The 16,263-nt window shown below is 41.2% G+C and overlaps 2 protein-coding genes across 2 annotated transcripts in view; both read right to left on the bottom strand.

The window, feature by feature from the left end:
• STMN2 (stathmin 2) overlaps positions 1-4,332 on the bottom strand; it is a 46,915-nt gene extending 42,583 nt beyond the window's left edge. The window contains exon 1 of the mRNA XM_058699914.1: positions 4,107-4,332. Coding sequence (XP_058555897.1) covers positions 4,107-4,125 — 19 coding nt within the window. The 5' untranslated portion in view covers positions 4,126-4,332. The remainder of the gene's footprint in view (positions 1-4,106) is intronic.
• Positions 4,333-14,347: 10,015 nt separating this feature from the next.
• On the bottom strand, positions 14,348-16,051 carry PGD (phosphogluconate dehydrogenase). The gene is given in 10 exon segments (XM_058699587.1): positions 14,348-14,849; positions 14,852-15,013; positions 15,016-15,078; positions 15,081-15,245; positions 15,248-15,341; positions 15,343-15,424; positions 15,426-15,449; positions 15,451-15,534; positions 15,536-15,803; positions 15,806-16,051. Coding segments are annotated over 10 exon segments (1,584 nt in total). The 5' UTR covers positions 15,999-16,051; the 3' UTR covers positions 14,348-14,400.
• Positions 16,052-16,263: the final 212 nt, after the last annotated feature.

Raw genomic sequence — 16,263 nt, 5'->3', positions numbered from 1 at the left:
AAGTAGCTTTGGGCCAGCTTCATCCAGGCTTGTGAGCAAGGAGCTATTGCAGGGGAATAGGGCATATAAGTCAGTTCTGTTCAGTTGGAGTAAAAAACAGTGGTGATCGATAAATCAGGAATTTTCCTAAAGATGGTCTGGATTCATTAATGAGAAAAATGCTCAGTTAAATATGTAATCGATTCATCTCCCATTTCATTTTTAACTATACAGATTTAACTTAAAATTCCGGATGATAGCAACTACTAGATATTCACAGAATTAAATAACTATTTCGATCCTAAATTACAGGGAGGAAAACTATCTTATTGTGTGAATCAGCTTTCTGGCACTCTGAAATGGCTGAAGGGCACTCTTGAATCTGGGTAAAATGTAACCTCTTGCAGCCTTTTCATCACAGAGAACCGGTTATTTGATAGAAGACATACTGGGCCACACGATTGAATGCTTATTCCAGAATCTATCCATTAATAATTAAAAAAATCCCCAAAGTAAGCAAACGTGTTTTTAGTGCAACAGATAAAATCCTGCTAAAAATGTTAATGATTAAGAGCAGAGGCAATTGTTCTAACAATAAAAATACTCCCCTCCCCCTTAGGATGGAATCGTTTACTACAAATTACTTCACAAAACCATTGCGAATTGTGACTGAACAAAGTTCCAGATTTTAATGTTAAAACCCATTCAATCTTAATTATTCATTATTTCAAAATGCACTTTCAGAGAATTTTAACATGTGTAGACAAATAGCACCAGCTATATTAATTTGTACCATCATTCTAGCCATGTGTGTTAGGAATATGCTGGGTCACATAATGCTTATTGCAGGCTCAGCTTACTCAGCAGGTATTAATCACATATATCATTAATTGATAAGCTACTGCTGTTTCTTTTTTAGTTTTATCTTGAAATCCTGACCAAATCCTCATTTTTCCACTTCTGGTTATTTATATATCCATTTAGAAGGCGCCCACTTCATCGGTGAAGATAATGGGGAATTCTATATGCACCTAGTACAATCATGCTGAATAATTGTTTAATGAATCAGGAAAAAGCACCCGCCCTGGTGATTAATTGATTATGCTTTGCAACTGAAACGATGTCAAAATCCGTTATTTTAATATTGCGGAGGTTGTACTTCTTTTCATGTTTTGCAAATAGAGCTTATTCATGGCAGAAAGGACCCTTGCATTGTCATATTATGGGTGGGATTTTTATTAATGGGATAGTGGCTACCATTTCAAGATCCAGGTTTCTGTGCAGAATTGAGACTGTATCAAGAATCAGCAATTGGAAGATCAGTTTCAAAAAAAAAAAAAAGAAAAAAAACAGTTAAAATTTTTTGCATAACCTGTATTTATATATTGATAGATATAACCTTATGGAATATACAGTGAAAATCATAACCTCTTAATTATAAATGTATAATTTTACCCATTGCAGTAACAATTATGTGCGGAGAATTTTCCAGCAATCTTTGGCACACAAATCCTACTCTTAGTAAGCACCTGCATGTAATATCCGACCCACATGAACATACGTGATCCGGACAGGGATTGAAAATACATTCGCTTTATAATGTAAAATGAACAACAGGACAAAAAATTCTTTTTTTAAGGGGTGGGGGAGAAGGCAGGGAGGAGTAGAAGGAAGAAAAGTGAGTGCAACAAAGGTTAATAATCCTTAATCAAATTCAATCACTTGAACCTTTTGAACACATAAGGCCGTTGAGTCATGAAATAATAATATTATAATGATAATGATTTAAAGTAATATTGATAATGATGAGTTTGTAGCCGCCCTCCTGCAGCAGAAACCTCTTGGTGGGGGTGCAGAGCGCAGAGCGAGATCGCCCCTGTCCCTCATTCTGAGAACCTTTCTGGACTTGCGGGTGAACCGCGAACTGTGCGAAGCGGGGGTAGCTCAGGACACTGCGCAGAAACCGGTCTCCCGGGCTGCACCCGCGGGGGCGAGCGCCCAGCTCGGGGGAGGGGAGTACAGGGCGCGGCGCTGGGCTCTGCAGGGCTGGCACCGCTCCACGCGCCGGCTCGCCCAGTGCGCCCCCATCCGGCCAGCGGCTGACTGGTCTAGGTCGCAGCTGGGAGGGGTGGGGCCGAGCCGCGCCCCGCTGGATTAGTGAGGGTCCTCCTTAGAGAGAGTCTCCAAAGGGTCTTCGTCCCGGGAAATAATAAAGAACCGCGCGTGGGCCGAGGGTTTCAGCTAGGGGAAGGTGCCTGAGCTCCGAGGGCTAGGGGAGAGCGAGAAGAGAAAAACCCTTCCCGCACCCCTGGGCAGGGGTCACCTCTGCGGTCTTGCGGCCGGCTGGGGTGGGGCCGCGCCTTTGTGTGGCCGGGCGGGGCTCGAGCCAGCTTTTCTGCAGGCTCTGGGCTGGGAGGGGCTCGGCGCCAGGACCCAGAGCAAAGCCGGGTGTCTGCGCATCTCGAGGGGTGTCTGGGCTGTTCTGGACTGCGGGGCTGCAAAAAGGGGCTCTAGGACTGCAGACCGTTCAACAGCCTTTCCCCAGCTCCGTTTCCTTGCCGAGCCTCGGAGCCCGAGGTCTTCCCAGCACCACGGAAAGGGTGGGGCAGGGCGGAGCTGTGCAGAGAGAGCCCTGTCCATCGCTTTTTCCCTTCTCCGCAACCAGCACCGAGTCCCGGGGGAGGGGTGCTTCCAGCAGCCACCAGACCTCGGGTGCCTCCCTGCCTGTCCACCCCCGGGGCCACCGAGCGCCAGAACCGTGGGACACTAGAGGCGCACGACCGGTGGGGGATCTCTGTGTCTGGACTGTTTCCCTGATACAGGTTGAGCCTATGAAAATTGCCATTTTTCGGCCCTGTTTGACCTACAAGACGGGTATTTCGCGTGGCTCAATTTAAGAAGTTGGCCTTTCTTGGATCTGTATTATGATTATATCTACACACACCTAGGTTCCCGAAGCTTTTACCCAAAATGATCAATGAGTTCAAAGAAGCCTTCATCGGCGTCAATGTCTAGCCACCCTATGTGGTTTTGAAAAGAAAAATGTTAACCCACTTTTTCCCTCCTCTCTCTGTAAAACGGAACAATGAGGCCAGGGTCGGGAAGGCTGGGGCAATGGTCGGGTCTGTTTCGGAAATCGAGGCTGGGAGTCAGGAGCGCGAAGCGCGGGGCGTGGCCCTGCTGTCCCTCCTGGGCTGGGCTCCTGGGCGTCGCGCTGCGTTCCCCACCCGGCCCTCTTTCGGCTGATGCTGCTGCACCCCGCAGCGGGGAGGAGTGAGGGCGCCGGCGCGGCTTCGCACAGGGTGGGGCCGTCCGCATTGTGCGCCCAGCGCTGCAGGTGCCTCCCCCTGGGACCGCTCGTCCTCACACAAAGAAACCCCACCCCAGTGCCTTCGAAACCGCTGTCCCTCCACCCCTCCCCACCGCGCGCTTCCCCGCCCCTGCAGCTGCCCACCCGCGCCCTCCAAGCCCTCCCCGACTTCCTCTCTCCTTCCCCTCCCTTTCCCTAAAACAAAGGAGCGTAGCACCCCCACCCCCGCCCTAACCTCCCCGCACCGCGCCCCAGGACTAGCGGTTTCTCCGACGAGACAATACCATAAAATTTGCCCCGTTCTCCACCCGTTCCCCCCCCCCCCCCCCAGTCTCCACCCATCTTTCAAACAGCCTAGAAGGGACCGATTTGACTTCGCATTCTGTTTTTTCTTTCCCTCACCTTGCCCTCCTCTTCCCCATTTTCTTTTTTTAACTAGAGAAGAAATAAAGGATGTTACAAAGCACTTTCCAAAATGTCCCTTAACCCCATTTAAGGCAAACAGTAAAGGTAGCTCCCCCCACCCCCCACGATTGAGCCCTAATTTTAAACATGGAAACAGAATAAATTCTCTACCCATGGGAGGGCAACTTACCTGCTTCTACCTTTCAAAAGAAAATTTTAGTTTTAGATTTCCATAGACACCCTCTTTGCCCTTCCCAAACCCCCAGAACTGCCTTCGTCCTTCCCGGTTCCTGTTTTACCCTTAACGTCTTTTTCTCTATAAAATATCTCTGAATGCCTTCAAAACTCTAAGAGAGAAGGTGAGAGGTGGGCTCCAGGTCGAGCCGAGGGAGAACGAGGCGCGATGCCTTACCCATTGCTGTTTTAGCCATTGTAGGGATGTGCAGATGCTGAGCGGTGGAGAAGGCGAAGGGTCCAGCTACAGCAGCGGAGAGAGCGAGAGAGAAGACTGAATAAGGCACTGAGTCTGCAGAGTGGGACCGTGCGAGAGAAAGAGCAAGAGGCAGGAGCCCATGAATAATTATCACTCAGAAGCTCAAGCAGATTGGCTCCCAAGGTCCCCTGACATGACTCCCGCAGAGTCAGAATCTCCAAGCATTAAATATTGATCGACCAATGGTGCTGGAGTACAAAGTACCAGAATGCAGTTTGAAATGGAAATCAGTCCTTCCCTAGCAGCTCCCCCCCGTTTTGGGGGCCTGATAGTACAGTCCAAGTAGAGTGGAGCCTTAGCCCAGAAGCCTCCTAGGAGCTAAGAACTGGGCTGTGCCTACCTGGGAGCCAAGAGGATTGACTTTGCTCACACTTGTTTTATCTCACAAATAGACATGAAAAAGGTGAAGGGATTTAAAGCTGAAAAGTCTTCGCAGCATGCCGACTAGTGAAAACATCTGTTTAAACGTTGTGGTTTTACTTGTTCATGTTTTCTCTTTCACCTTTGACCCTGTTTTGGTAGTTTCTAGTCCCCCAGAGTGACCCCATGTCTGGCTATGGTAGCAACTTGAAACAGAACTGCATTATTGACTTTTGTCTCTCAGCACAGTGGGACTCAGATGTCTCGGACTCTTGAAGGTCTCTGGGCAGAGTGAGGCCTGGTGTTTTCTACTCTTGGCACAGAAGGAAGGGGCTGTCTGGGCTACTTAGGAATAGGGACAAATAGTTATGGTCCACCTGGGTACCTCAAGGAGGAAGGGGAGAGTCAGCTTCCAGTGTCTGTGACCTCTCCATCTGGTTACATGGCAGAACCAGGTTGACTGATTGGCTTGGGTATTGGAGGACCATAGATGGGTAATGCCATTCTACCTTGGAGATGTAGAATTGCATCTCTGGATTGAAACCCCAGTGACTCTTTCAGGTTTCAAAGAAGAAACCTTCATGCTGAAAGCTTAGTGGCAATGAAAGGTGTGATCTGGGGGATGATTTTTCAGAGATCTGCAGACCCAATTGATACAGGTCAAAGAAAGATGTGTTAAAGTTTCAGGCTGAGCGATGTGGTATGTGAGGATCTGTGAGATCAGGTGCAAATAGCGACCTTTGACTAGAGAGAAGGCATTCATCAATTCATTCTTATTGACTTAATGAGTGTCATTCATTAATTCGTTCTTTCTCGGAAGACTCACATAAATATTCATTGAGCGTTTATCACGTGCCAAGCTTTGAGGACACAACAGTGAAAAAGATTTTAGACCTTGTTCTCATAGAGATTTTAATTTAACACCTCTGTGATTTCTCTGAGCCTTCCTCTAGTCTAGATCCATTCAGGAAACTGTGGTTTTTGACATTTGAAAAAAGGGAAAGAATCGCCAATTCCATTGCAGTTGATAGCTAAAAGAATAGCACATTGTTGAGATCATGAATACATACAGAATCCTGGCAAATTTTTAATTTTATAGAAATGATTGGGATTATTCTAATGAATGAAATAATTTCTTAGCAGCTTTCTATTAAGTCATATATCAAAAATTCTAGGCTCATGAATAATATGCAGTTTTAAACATAAAACTATTTGAAAATAACAGGCACTCTCCTTGGTGCTGAAATAAATTTCTTCACCTCCTATTAACTTGTAAGACATTTAAACCCCATGGACATCTGCTGAGTGATAGAAAACTATTGGAACTAGAGCAATTCTGACCTGCTGAATCATAGGAAAAATAAAAGATAAAGTGGAGATCAATAAAATTACTTCTTGAACAGGAAGATTAGAAATTATTTTTCCTGTCATTGTACAGGTCTGTGACTATGACACAGCAAGAGAGCAGTATGGAAGTTGGCAGGGTCTGGAAATATATAGCCATTTTCTCCCTTTCTATGGTCATTTCCCACTTTAAATGTGAGAGCTAATTCCTTCTCAGTGGAGTAGTTACCAGTAATGAGATGAGAGATCTTCAGCCGGTCTGTGTGACTCAAATCTTTATGGTACTCCTCTTCTCCCCACCACACCTTTTCCCCTCAGGTTATGTATCATGTTTACATATTCTCTAGCTTCCTTGGAGAACAGGATCCCTAAGTCACGACATTAATGTCTGTAACAACTACCACTGGCAGTTGAGTGAGATCTTTTTCTGCACTTTGATCAAACAAAACAAAACAAAACAAAACAGAACAAAACTCGCACACATTCTATTGTCTAATCTCTCATCCTTTGGGGAACATGACTTACTGATGGATAGAAATGTGAGAAGGAGGTCAGTATACATAGGGGCAAGTGTCAGATGTGTGACTCTTTTCTATTTCTGACTCTTTGGGTGCTAGCCACCTAACCTCGCCTTTGTGTGATTTTTAAGTAATGTCAAGCAGGGAAGAGGGTAGGTTAGTATGATTTACTATAGTATACAGAGATAGCAGGCTATCATCAACTGGCTAAAAAAAAACAACCCTAAATAAATTAAAAAAGCTGACTTATAATCAATTATTGTTCTTTCTTTTCTTCTAACATAACAATTTGAATCATGGATATTGGCCTGGGAGGGTAGGGGCAAATAGGAATAGAGAATTATTTTATATTCAATAGTTTATTCATTATTCATTCACTTGTTCAGCCAATTTATTCACCCAACAAATATTTATTTAGTGAAATTTCGGGCTTTTATATTATGAAACCACCAACCTTCTCCTTAATGTTTAAATTTTTTAATGCACAATGAAAGAAAGTGTAACCTTCACCTCTTTAAGAAAATTATATTTATTTTGGAGGATAAATATCCTGGGTATCAGTTAGACTGCTTTTGGTTGCAAAGTATAGAAAAAACAATCAAGTTGCTCTGATTAAAAAAAAAAAAAAAAAGAGGATTTTTGACTCATCTAACTACAGAGATAGAATAGGCCCCAGAAGCCTGGAGATAAAAATCAGCTTTCCCTGAAACAAATGATTTTGATAAGGATGGGTGGATACCCAAATTAAGGAATAAGTACTAAATTTCTACAATGTGACGTAAGGCCTGTATTCCAGGATTTGGGGTAGACTGTAGGGTTATCATGTATAAACTGCCTAAATCACTATGGATACTTAATAAATTATAGCTACTATGTTTACCATTTCCAATACATTTAAACTTTTTAAGGGTATGGACTGAATAGTGTATATCTTTATATCCTTTATAGTGCTTGGCTTCATGATTCACACAGTTGAAAGTCCACAAATACTTGTGAATTAACAGTGACAATAATAAAATACGGTTGAAAATAATTCAAAATGATTGAAGCCATGGTGAAGCCATAGTGATGCTTTCAACCACATTTCTTTGCATAGCTCCTGTCAGGAGCAGTTACTTAGCTGTTTACTACTGTTTATTTATATTCTTCCCCATTCCCTAAAGGACAGAGGTGGATAAAACCTTTGTCAATTTTTTAAAATCTTTAACAGTAGTAAGAGGAAGCTGTGGAAATGAAAGATGTGCTAACAGAGATTTTAATTACTGTGGGTTACAGTGTATTGTGTTTTATCTCTGTGAGGAAGCCTGAGGTGTTGATTTCTTTCCAAAGTGGAGAGGAACAGTTGCTTTGGAGGTTTAGCTGATGTAATCTAATGTAGTCATATGACTTTCTGCTATTAATAATCAAGTGTCTGGGAAGGAATTCTAAAGTAATTATTAAAAGCTAGTGAGATACAAAAAATATTGTTAGAGTTGAGTTAATCGTTTTGATCTGACATTAGTTGATTACAAAGGAAGTTTGGGGGACCAGCAGGGGAAACCATAAAATTTCTTTTTAGGTAGTTGGGAATGCAGTTATAACTGAAGATATTTAGTAATGCATCTAAAATAGTAAGATGAAAAAATAGTTAATTGACTAACATTTTGACTATTTTGCTATATTTAAACTTTTATAGATTAAAAAAGAATCAAAAGAATCAGGTGCCCTTCAATAGCACTATCTAATATGGTTTCATTAAAAGGAAGTCATCCTGAGAAAGGGGAGTATTCCTTATTAATAATGAAATCTATATAGTTCAGGAATTTTCCAGTGTTTTAGATTTGTTTTCTGAAATGATGAATGAACATATCTTATTATTTCCTCTTAGATCAGTTATTTAAATATGAAGGATGTTTAGTTAATTATTATCTCCTTTTTTTTGTACCTAAGGTTTTCTTTATGTACAAATGGGACTTGTACATATTAATAATTAGTATAATTTACCTGGAAACAAAATGACCTATTGAGATGAGTAAGTCCTATTGATGGTTTTATAATTGAACTTTTTTGGGAACGAACTTGCTCTAATCATAAAAGGGACAATATAAATTTAATAAGTTGAATCTTTACATTAAATTGGTAGTGTTCGAAAACTGTTTGCTCTCTTGGCAGCAACTACTATGACTCTTTCCTTCTCTCTGTGAGTTGATTTACAACTTGAGTTCAAGGAGAACATTAGTTGGACACCACCGAAGCTGGGAAGTTGATTCCCCTTGGGATTCCACTCAGCATTTTAGCTTACAACACTCAAGTGGGAACACAATGGAGATAATACCGAAATGCCTGGAGGAGAAATCTAGGAGAAGTATGACTCACTGTATTTATCCCATAGGCCCCATTTTATTTTATTTTTTAAACAGAAGCCCCACAAGGAGCACAGTACTATACATACAATTAACATTAGTTGCCCAAGAACTTTGTTTATTTTAAATCACAGCCAGGAGGAGGGGGAGGAGGAGGAGGGGGAGGAGGAGGAGGAGAAGGAGGAGGAGGCAGGGGAGGATGAAGAGGAGGAATTAGGGAAGAAAAAAGCAAAAGCATTTTATTATACTGCCTTCCAGGGATATTTTTCCATTAATCATTTATTAACTCGTTCTCTGACCCTCTGAACTTACCCCACCCCTGTTCTGCTTTATTATCAAATGAAATTGAATTAATAGATCTAAGTAATATTTTTAAAAAGCTGTTTCATCAAAAATTCAATTTGACAGTAACATTAGCTTTGAGCTCAAATGTGTATTTAACTATTAGTTAAAACTTATCAGGGGGAACATTTTCTTTGAAGCAAACTGGCATTTCTCAGGGAAGGTAACTGTAGTTATTTATGAGTTTTCTGAAAACTCTTTCTGAAAACTCTGAAAATGATGTGTTTTATTTCTGGGCATGACTATTGCTGAACTGTTGCCTGGACTTCGCTGAACACCCCTCCTTAGTGAAACGATGACTGTACTATTTCTTGCTTATCATAATACTGTCCTCCTTTTGGTCAAAGTGGGCTAAGTGAGTTGTAGTGACTTCAGTTGTTTTGACAGTGGTAGCATCAGCTAGTTGTCACTCTGGCATAGTGGCAATGGAATAGCTTTTAAGCAATATGATTCAGTAGAAAAGGGAAGATGTATGAGGACAGTCATAATATTAAAAGAAATATTTGCAATCCCACTTTGTATCTAATTTTTAATTGGCCTAGAACCAACCAGGAGTATAAGTCTCATGGATAAATTTGGCCAACCCTAAAATCTATGTACCATTCCAACCCCTTCCTTCTCCCCCAAATTAACGATTCCACTTTTCTTCAAGTGTTTCCCTGGGCATTAGTTATTGTATTGATTCAGGATTTGGTTGGCCTGTAAATAGTCAGGGACAATTTTATTAGCTGGAACTAGTCTAGCCAACAATTTTTTTGTGGGTTGAGTGCTTAAGCTCTTTTATTTGTCATTCAGTTATAGTCAGTTATAAATTGTGGATCACACATTTCAGTCTGAGGACGACATTTTCATGGTACCTGGTATCTTGGATCTTTTTTGATAAGTTACCTTGCCAGGTTTCTCACCACAAATATGAGATGCAGAGGGATTTGTCTTGAATCCTTAGGAAAGCAGTATGATTTTCTCAAAGTATACGTCATATGTTGATGTCATTAGCATGGAAGGCCCATCTAATTATATAGGAAAAATAGTCCCTTGGGTGTGTACTGTAAAGATAATCAGTCGGTACCAGTTTCTGCCTAGTAGTAATTAGTCTAATTGTGAAGAACAAACATTTTTGGTAGCTTTAAACAAATCACGTGATGGTTCTGAACTGATTTGTGACAAAACAGTTGACTTATAATTTGCATCGTTAGTGACATGTCCCTTCCCATTTTTGACGTCATATAGGTGATTGTGAGGCCCTGGGTATATATGTAACAGCAGTAATTGTGGGAGGCCTAGAGTTCGATTGAGACGTATGCATTAGATGTGTTTGGGTTAATACTTTGTAGGAGGATCTGGACCAGATATAAAATTCCACAATTGGCAATGTTGGCAGCCATGGCAATGGTCTGTGGCAGTTGTCTTTTTTATTTCTGTAAATATCCTGCTTCTGAATTAGATCTCCAATGGGAATGGATATTTAGGTTGTAAAAATCCTTGGTACATTTGCATTGGAAAGTATAAATCCATGGATTATGTGTTCTGGAATTTAAGAACAGCATTAGTGGTTAGAAACACTTGAATGACCCTGTTTTCAATACAGTTCTAAAACTGATTTTCATCGGTGTCTTTCCCCATATAACCAATCTACCAGTTGTGTATTACATAGGGGTGTGTGCACAGGTATCTCTTTAGGAAGTACAGTTTGCACCTGTTGGGTATGATTGTAGATGATACTAGGTTTTGAAAATACCTGTCAAGATCAAGATGTAATAAGGATAACTTAGTAAAAACGTGAGAATTTATGGGGATTTTGTGATGTACATTATATCATAATTAAGGTTAGGGAAGAACTTTAAGATAAGGAGGATCAAATTCTTCTGTAAATATTAATTGTTCTAATTTTAAATACTCTTAGTTCATAACTTTTAAACACAGTGCTTTGATTATATACCCTTAATTTAAAGACAACAAAACTACAAACTCCCCCACCCCCACAACCCAAAACAACTGCGAATCCAAAAAACCAAATCCTGTTCCTTGAACATTTCAAAATTGTTCTCGTTTGTATAGTACTGGGTGTGGAAATTCTGGAACCATTTTGTATATACAGTAGGATTGAGAACTGAGTCAATATAATCTTATTATTGGGAGTCAGGTTTGTCTCTGTGGCAGAAGAGAGATACAAATATAGAATTTGGAAAGGTAGAAAAGAATATTGTGGTATTAGGGGCACCTGGGTGGTGGCTGACTCTTAATTTCAGCTCAGATCATGATCTCACAGTTCTTGAGTTTGAGCCCTGAATTGGGCTCAGTACTGACAATGCAGAGCCTGCTTGATATTCGGTCTCCCTCTTCTCTCTCTGCCCCTTCCCTGCTTGCTCTCACTATCTCTCTCAAAATAAATAAAAATAAATTAAAAAAATAAAGAATATTGTGGTATTAGATTGGAATTAGATGTCTAAAAATTCATAGTATAGAAATATATACGCATTTCCTAATTCATGGTTTAAAATACACCATATCTATAATAAAAGTCTATGCTTCTTAGTTTTATCTGCTGATTGAGCTAAGAAACAATTACACACTGGTATAATGAGCAGTTAACACCCAGAGTTTGGTTTTGAAATACCATTCTCCACTAAAAACAGCTAGGGCAGGATGATCTTGTCAAAGTATATACCACATTTTCATGTAGTCAGCATGAGAAAACATAAATGTAGGAAAAAGATTCCTTGAGAGCATATGTTGAGGAGACATAAACTTATTGATATTATTGTACAGAACAAACACTCTAGGTAGATTTAAACAAACCACATAAGGGGTGCCTGGGTGGCTCAGTTGGTTAAGCGTCCAACTTTGGCTCAGGTCATAATCTCACATCATGGGTTCAAGCCCCATTGGATTCTGTGCTGACAGCTCAGAGCCTGGAACCTGCTTCAGATTCTGTGTCTCCTTTTCTCTCTGACCCTCTCCTGCTCATACTCTTTCTGTCTCTCTCTAAAAAATAAATAAACATTAAACAAACCATGTGATGGTTTCTCAGTAGATTAGAGACTTGCCTGATTCCAGGGCTGGGACACAGAAAATTCAATATAAGTCTGAAGGACCTTATTTAATAAAAAAAAAAAAAAAAAAAGGAAGCTCTAAAAACTAATGGGCATTGTAAAAAGGACACAGGAGCCAGCTTGAAGGGATCTCAATGGCAAATTTGGGACAATCTAACTATCAATACAAATATAGCAGCAAAGGGGCTTCTGGGTGGCTCAGTTGGTTAAGCAACTCTTTTTTTTAAATTTTTTTAAACGTTTATTTATTTTTGAGACAGAGAGAGACAGAGCATGAACGGGGGAGGGTCAGAGAGAGAGGGAGACACAGAATCCGAAACAGGATCCAGGCTCTGAGCTGTCAGCACGGAGCCTGACCGGGGCTCGAACTCACAGACTGTGAGATCATGACCTGAGCCGAGGTCGGATGCTCAACCGACTGAGCCACCCAGGAGCCCCAAGAAACTCTTGATTTCAACTATCACAATCGTAAGACTGAGCCTTGCATTGGGCTCTGCGCTGCCATGGAACCTACTTAAGATTCTCTCTCTCCCTCTCCCTCTGTCCCATCCCCATTTGTGTGTGCTCTCTCTCTTTCAAAAAAAGAACACATTAAATCAAATAATAATTAATTATGTATTTATGATAAGTAAATACATGGGAGAAAAGGAAAAGCTCTTCTTTTATCATGGAATATTATATAATAAATGTAGGAGGAAAGATAGAGTTGGAAAAAAATCATCATTCTGCAAGTGCCATAATGATCACTGACTTAGGCAATAATCATTAAATGCTGAAATGACTAGGTGAAAGTTTGATGAGGAAGAGATAATTAAACTGTCTTAGAGTATTTCCTCACAGATTACTTATTAATTACAAAGGAAATATTGATGATGGAACCTTGAAATCTTGTGGAAGCCAACTGAGCCAAGCAATTGAAGTTAACATCACTAGCAATAGTGATAAATGACCATCATGTGTCTCTAGATGTGGTACACTACAAACAGCATCAGTTACTTGGTTCTCCTGCCAAACATCTAAAAATTAATTATAACAAAACATCAAAAAGCCCATACTGATGGAGAGTCCATAAAACAACTTGCTTGTATGCTTAAAAAATATCAATCTCATAAAGGTAAAGACAGATGAGAAACTGTGACAGATAAAGTAAAGAGACATGACAATCAGTGATTGCAACTGGTGATTCCGGAATGGATTCTAGATCAAGAATGATGTATAGGAGATGAGTAGTGTATTATATTGTGACACTGTACCAATATTGATTTTTCTGAATTTGATCACTGGAATGAGGTTTTGTAAGAAAATATGCCTATTCCTAAAAGAGAAACATAAGAGCATTTAAAAATATAGGGTCAACAATTAAAAACATAAAAAGAAAGGTCATAATATCTGTAATCAACTTTTAAATGGTTCAGCATTAGTAATAATAATCATTTTATTATTTTTATGAATATATATAATATATGTAAAGACAGAGAAAGGAGAGACATATAAAGCAAATGTGGGAATGTTAACAATTAGTGAATACAGATGAAGGGCACATAGGAGTTAACTGTTCTTGGGACTTTCCTGTAACTATGGATTTTTTAAGAATAAAAATGTAAAAAACTTAAAAATATTATTAATTCTTCTTACCTCCTCAGAGCATTTATGCTAATAGGCCAATGAGTGTCTGTTTTTGTTTTTGTTTTTGTTTTTTACAATGGATCTTTTATTAAGTAGGGAAACAAAGGAATTCCGCTTCAATTTGAGCAAATTCCACAGAAACTGCACCCATCTATGTGTGCTTCTATCAAGTGAAACTGCCACTGACTCCCTAACCACAGGGGATACTTGGAAAACTGTTTCCCGGAGCTGATTCACATTACCTCGCACACGGTCAACTCCTGGTTGGTCTTTTTTTTTTTTCAATATAAATACAAAAAATTTAACATTTATTTATACTTGAGAGACAGAGACAGAACACAAATGGGGAGGGGCAGAGACAGAGGGAGACACAGAATCTGAAGCAGGCTCCAGGCTCTGAGCTGTCAACACACAGCCAAACACAGGGCTTGAACTCATGAACCATGAGATCATGACCTGAGCCCAAGTCAGACACTCAACCGACTGAGCCACCCAAGTGCCTCAGCTCCTGGTTGGTCTTAAGAAGCAAGGGCAAAGGGCAAGGTGGTTCTCACAGATCTATGTTACAAGTAAACTCAGGTTGGCTCCTTCAGGAGTCTCTTATGAGACTTTATTTTAAGAGGTCTGATCAGAAAATAGGGCAGAGGGCTGTGTGAGCAGTGCTGTGTGGTAAGTGGAATGTCCCAGTCTGTGGCATTGTGGCGGGTAACCAGTCTGATTGGGGACTGTATGAAGATGATGCCATGCTGCCACCATGGCTTGTCCAATTAGTGTGATTAAACTGCCCAGGTTTGGCTAAGAGTTCATAAGTGTGAGCCCCAAAGTAACCCCACTGGGCCTGGATAAGGTTGGCAGGTGGCATCTTGTGTCTGTACCCATCATAGAAGGAAAAGGCAGTGGTGAAGCAGGGCACGGGAATACCTGCCTGGACACCAGTGCTGACTGCCTGCTGCCAGGAGTCCTGGTAGTTTTTAACAGCTGAGTTAAAAAAGTCATCTAGTAGTAGATTCTGAAGTTATGGGTTTTGATCAAATACATCTTTTATCTTTCCTAGGAACACAGTCCTAATGGTGCAGACCCCCTCCATGTCAGGGTGACGCCACCATAGTTGAGGGTGCAGCCAAATTCCGTGGCTGTTTGTCTTAGCAGCATGAAGCCTTATGCACATAAGATGATCGTGGAAGCATGGAGGGCCTTCTGAATGTCCTCCAGGAATGATTTCTTACCACCTTCAAACTGGATCTTTGGGGACCCTTCAGCTTTTTGCTAACTTAAATCCTCTCATCCTTCAGAGATGATAAACATCAAGAAAAATTGCTTCTGCAAGGAGGGTGACAGGACCATGGTACTCCAAGGCTGAGATGGTGGTCCACTTTCCTGTGCCCTTCTGCCTCTCATTGTCCTTGATCGTCAGCAGCAGGTGTTTGCCATTGCTGTCTTGGAACTTAAGAATATTGGCTGTGATTTCAATCCTAGCTCTGTCTTATTCCATTCCTCAAATGCCTTTGCCATCTCATTGTGCTCCATGCCTGGAACATCTTTCATCAAGCGGTAAGCCTTATGGATGAGTTTGCATTTCCCCGTTCTCTATTCCAGTCTGCACCATCTGCACAAAGTGTCCTGCTCCCTCATCTCCCACCCAGTCACAAAATGATGTGTGGCCAGCCTTTTTTGTCCCTCTTGGCCATCCTGGGCCCCTTCCTCTCCACCGTTAACTCTACTCTCCACAAACAAGATACTCTTGGCCTTGAGGTCTCAACACTGTGGTATCCCTGTATCCAGAAGTTCCTCCATCAATGATGATGTCACCAGCGTCTAACAATGGTACTAATTTTTCAATGAAATCATCAACAGCTTAACCAGCCATCACAAACAGTATGACCGGCCTGTACTTCTTCAGCCTGGAGTGAGCATCAACCACTTTGGTTGCCTTTGCCCCATTGGTCAAGACATTACCAACTTTGGAGACTTTTCTGTTAAAAGTACACACCACAAAGCCATGGTTATTCATGTTCAAAACTAAGTTCTGCTCATGACAGCCGTTCCAATCAGTGCACTACCAGCTGGGACCATGGTGAAGGTATCAATGGAGCTGAGAGGAAGTGGCAAGAGGCCAAAGCTGAGTCCCGCTGCCGCCAATGAGTTTTGTTTTGAAGGAAGAGTATTGGGAGTGCCTTCGTGGCTCAGTTGGTTAAGGACCCAACTCTTGATTTTGGCCCAGGTCATGATCTCTCAGTTGTGAGATCGAGCCCCATGTCAGACTTCATGCTAAGCGTGGAGCCTGCTTGGGATTCTCTCTCCCTCACCCTCTGCCCTGCCCCACTTACATGCATGTGCGCTCTCTCTCAAAATAAATAAAGAAACATTTTAAAAAAGTAAAAGAAGAATCTTGTATAACTTCCTAAGCATTTCACCTGTTAAGGCGGGGGTAAGTTTTCCCCCTCAAAAATTAGAATGTTAGACTTTTAGCAAAGAAAGCTTCAATTTCACC

The sequence above is a fragment of the Neofelis nebulosa genome, chromosome 14, assembly GCF_028018385.1.
Source record: "Neofelis nebulosa isolate mNeoNeb1 chromosome 14, mNeoNeb1.pri, whole genome shotgun sequence".
NCBI lineage: Eukaryota > Metazoa > Chordata > Mammalia > Carnivora > Felidae > Neofelis > Neofelis nebulosa.
Note: the sequence above shows the minus strand (reverse complement) of the source record. Positions and strands in the feature narration are given on the sequence as shown.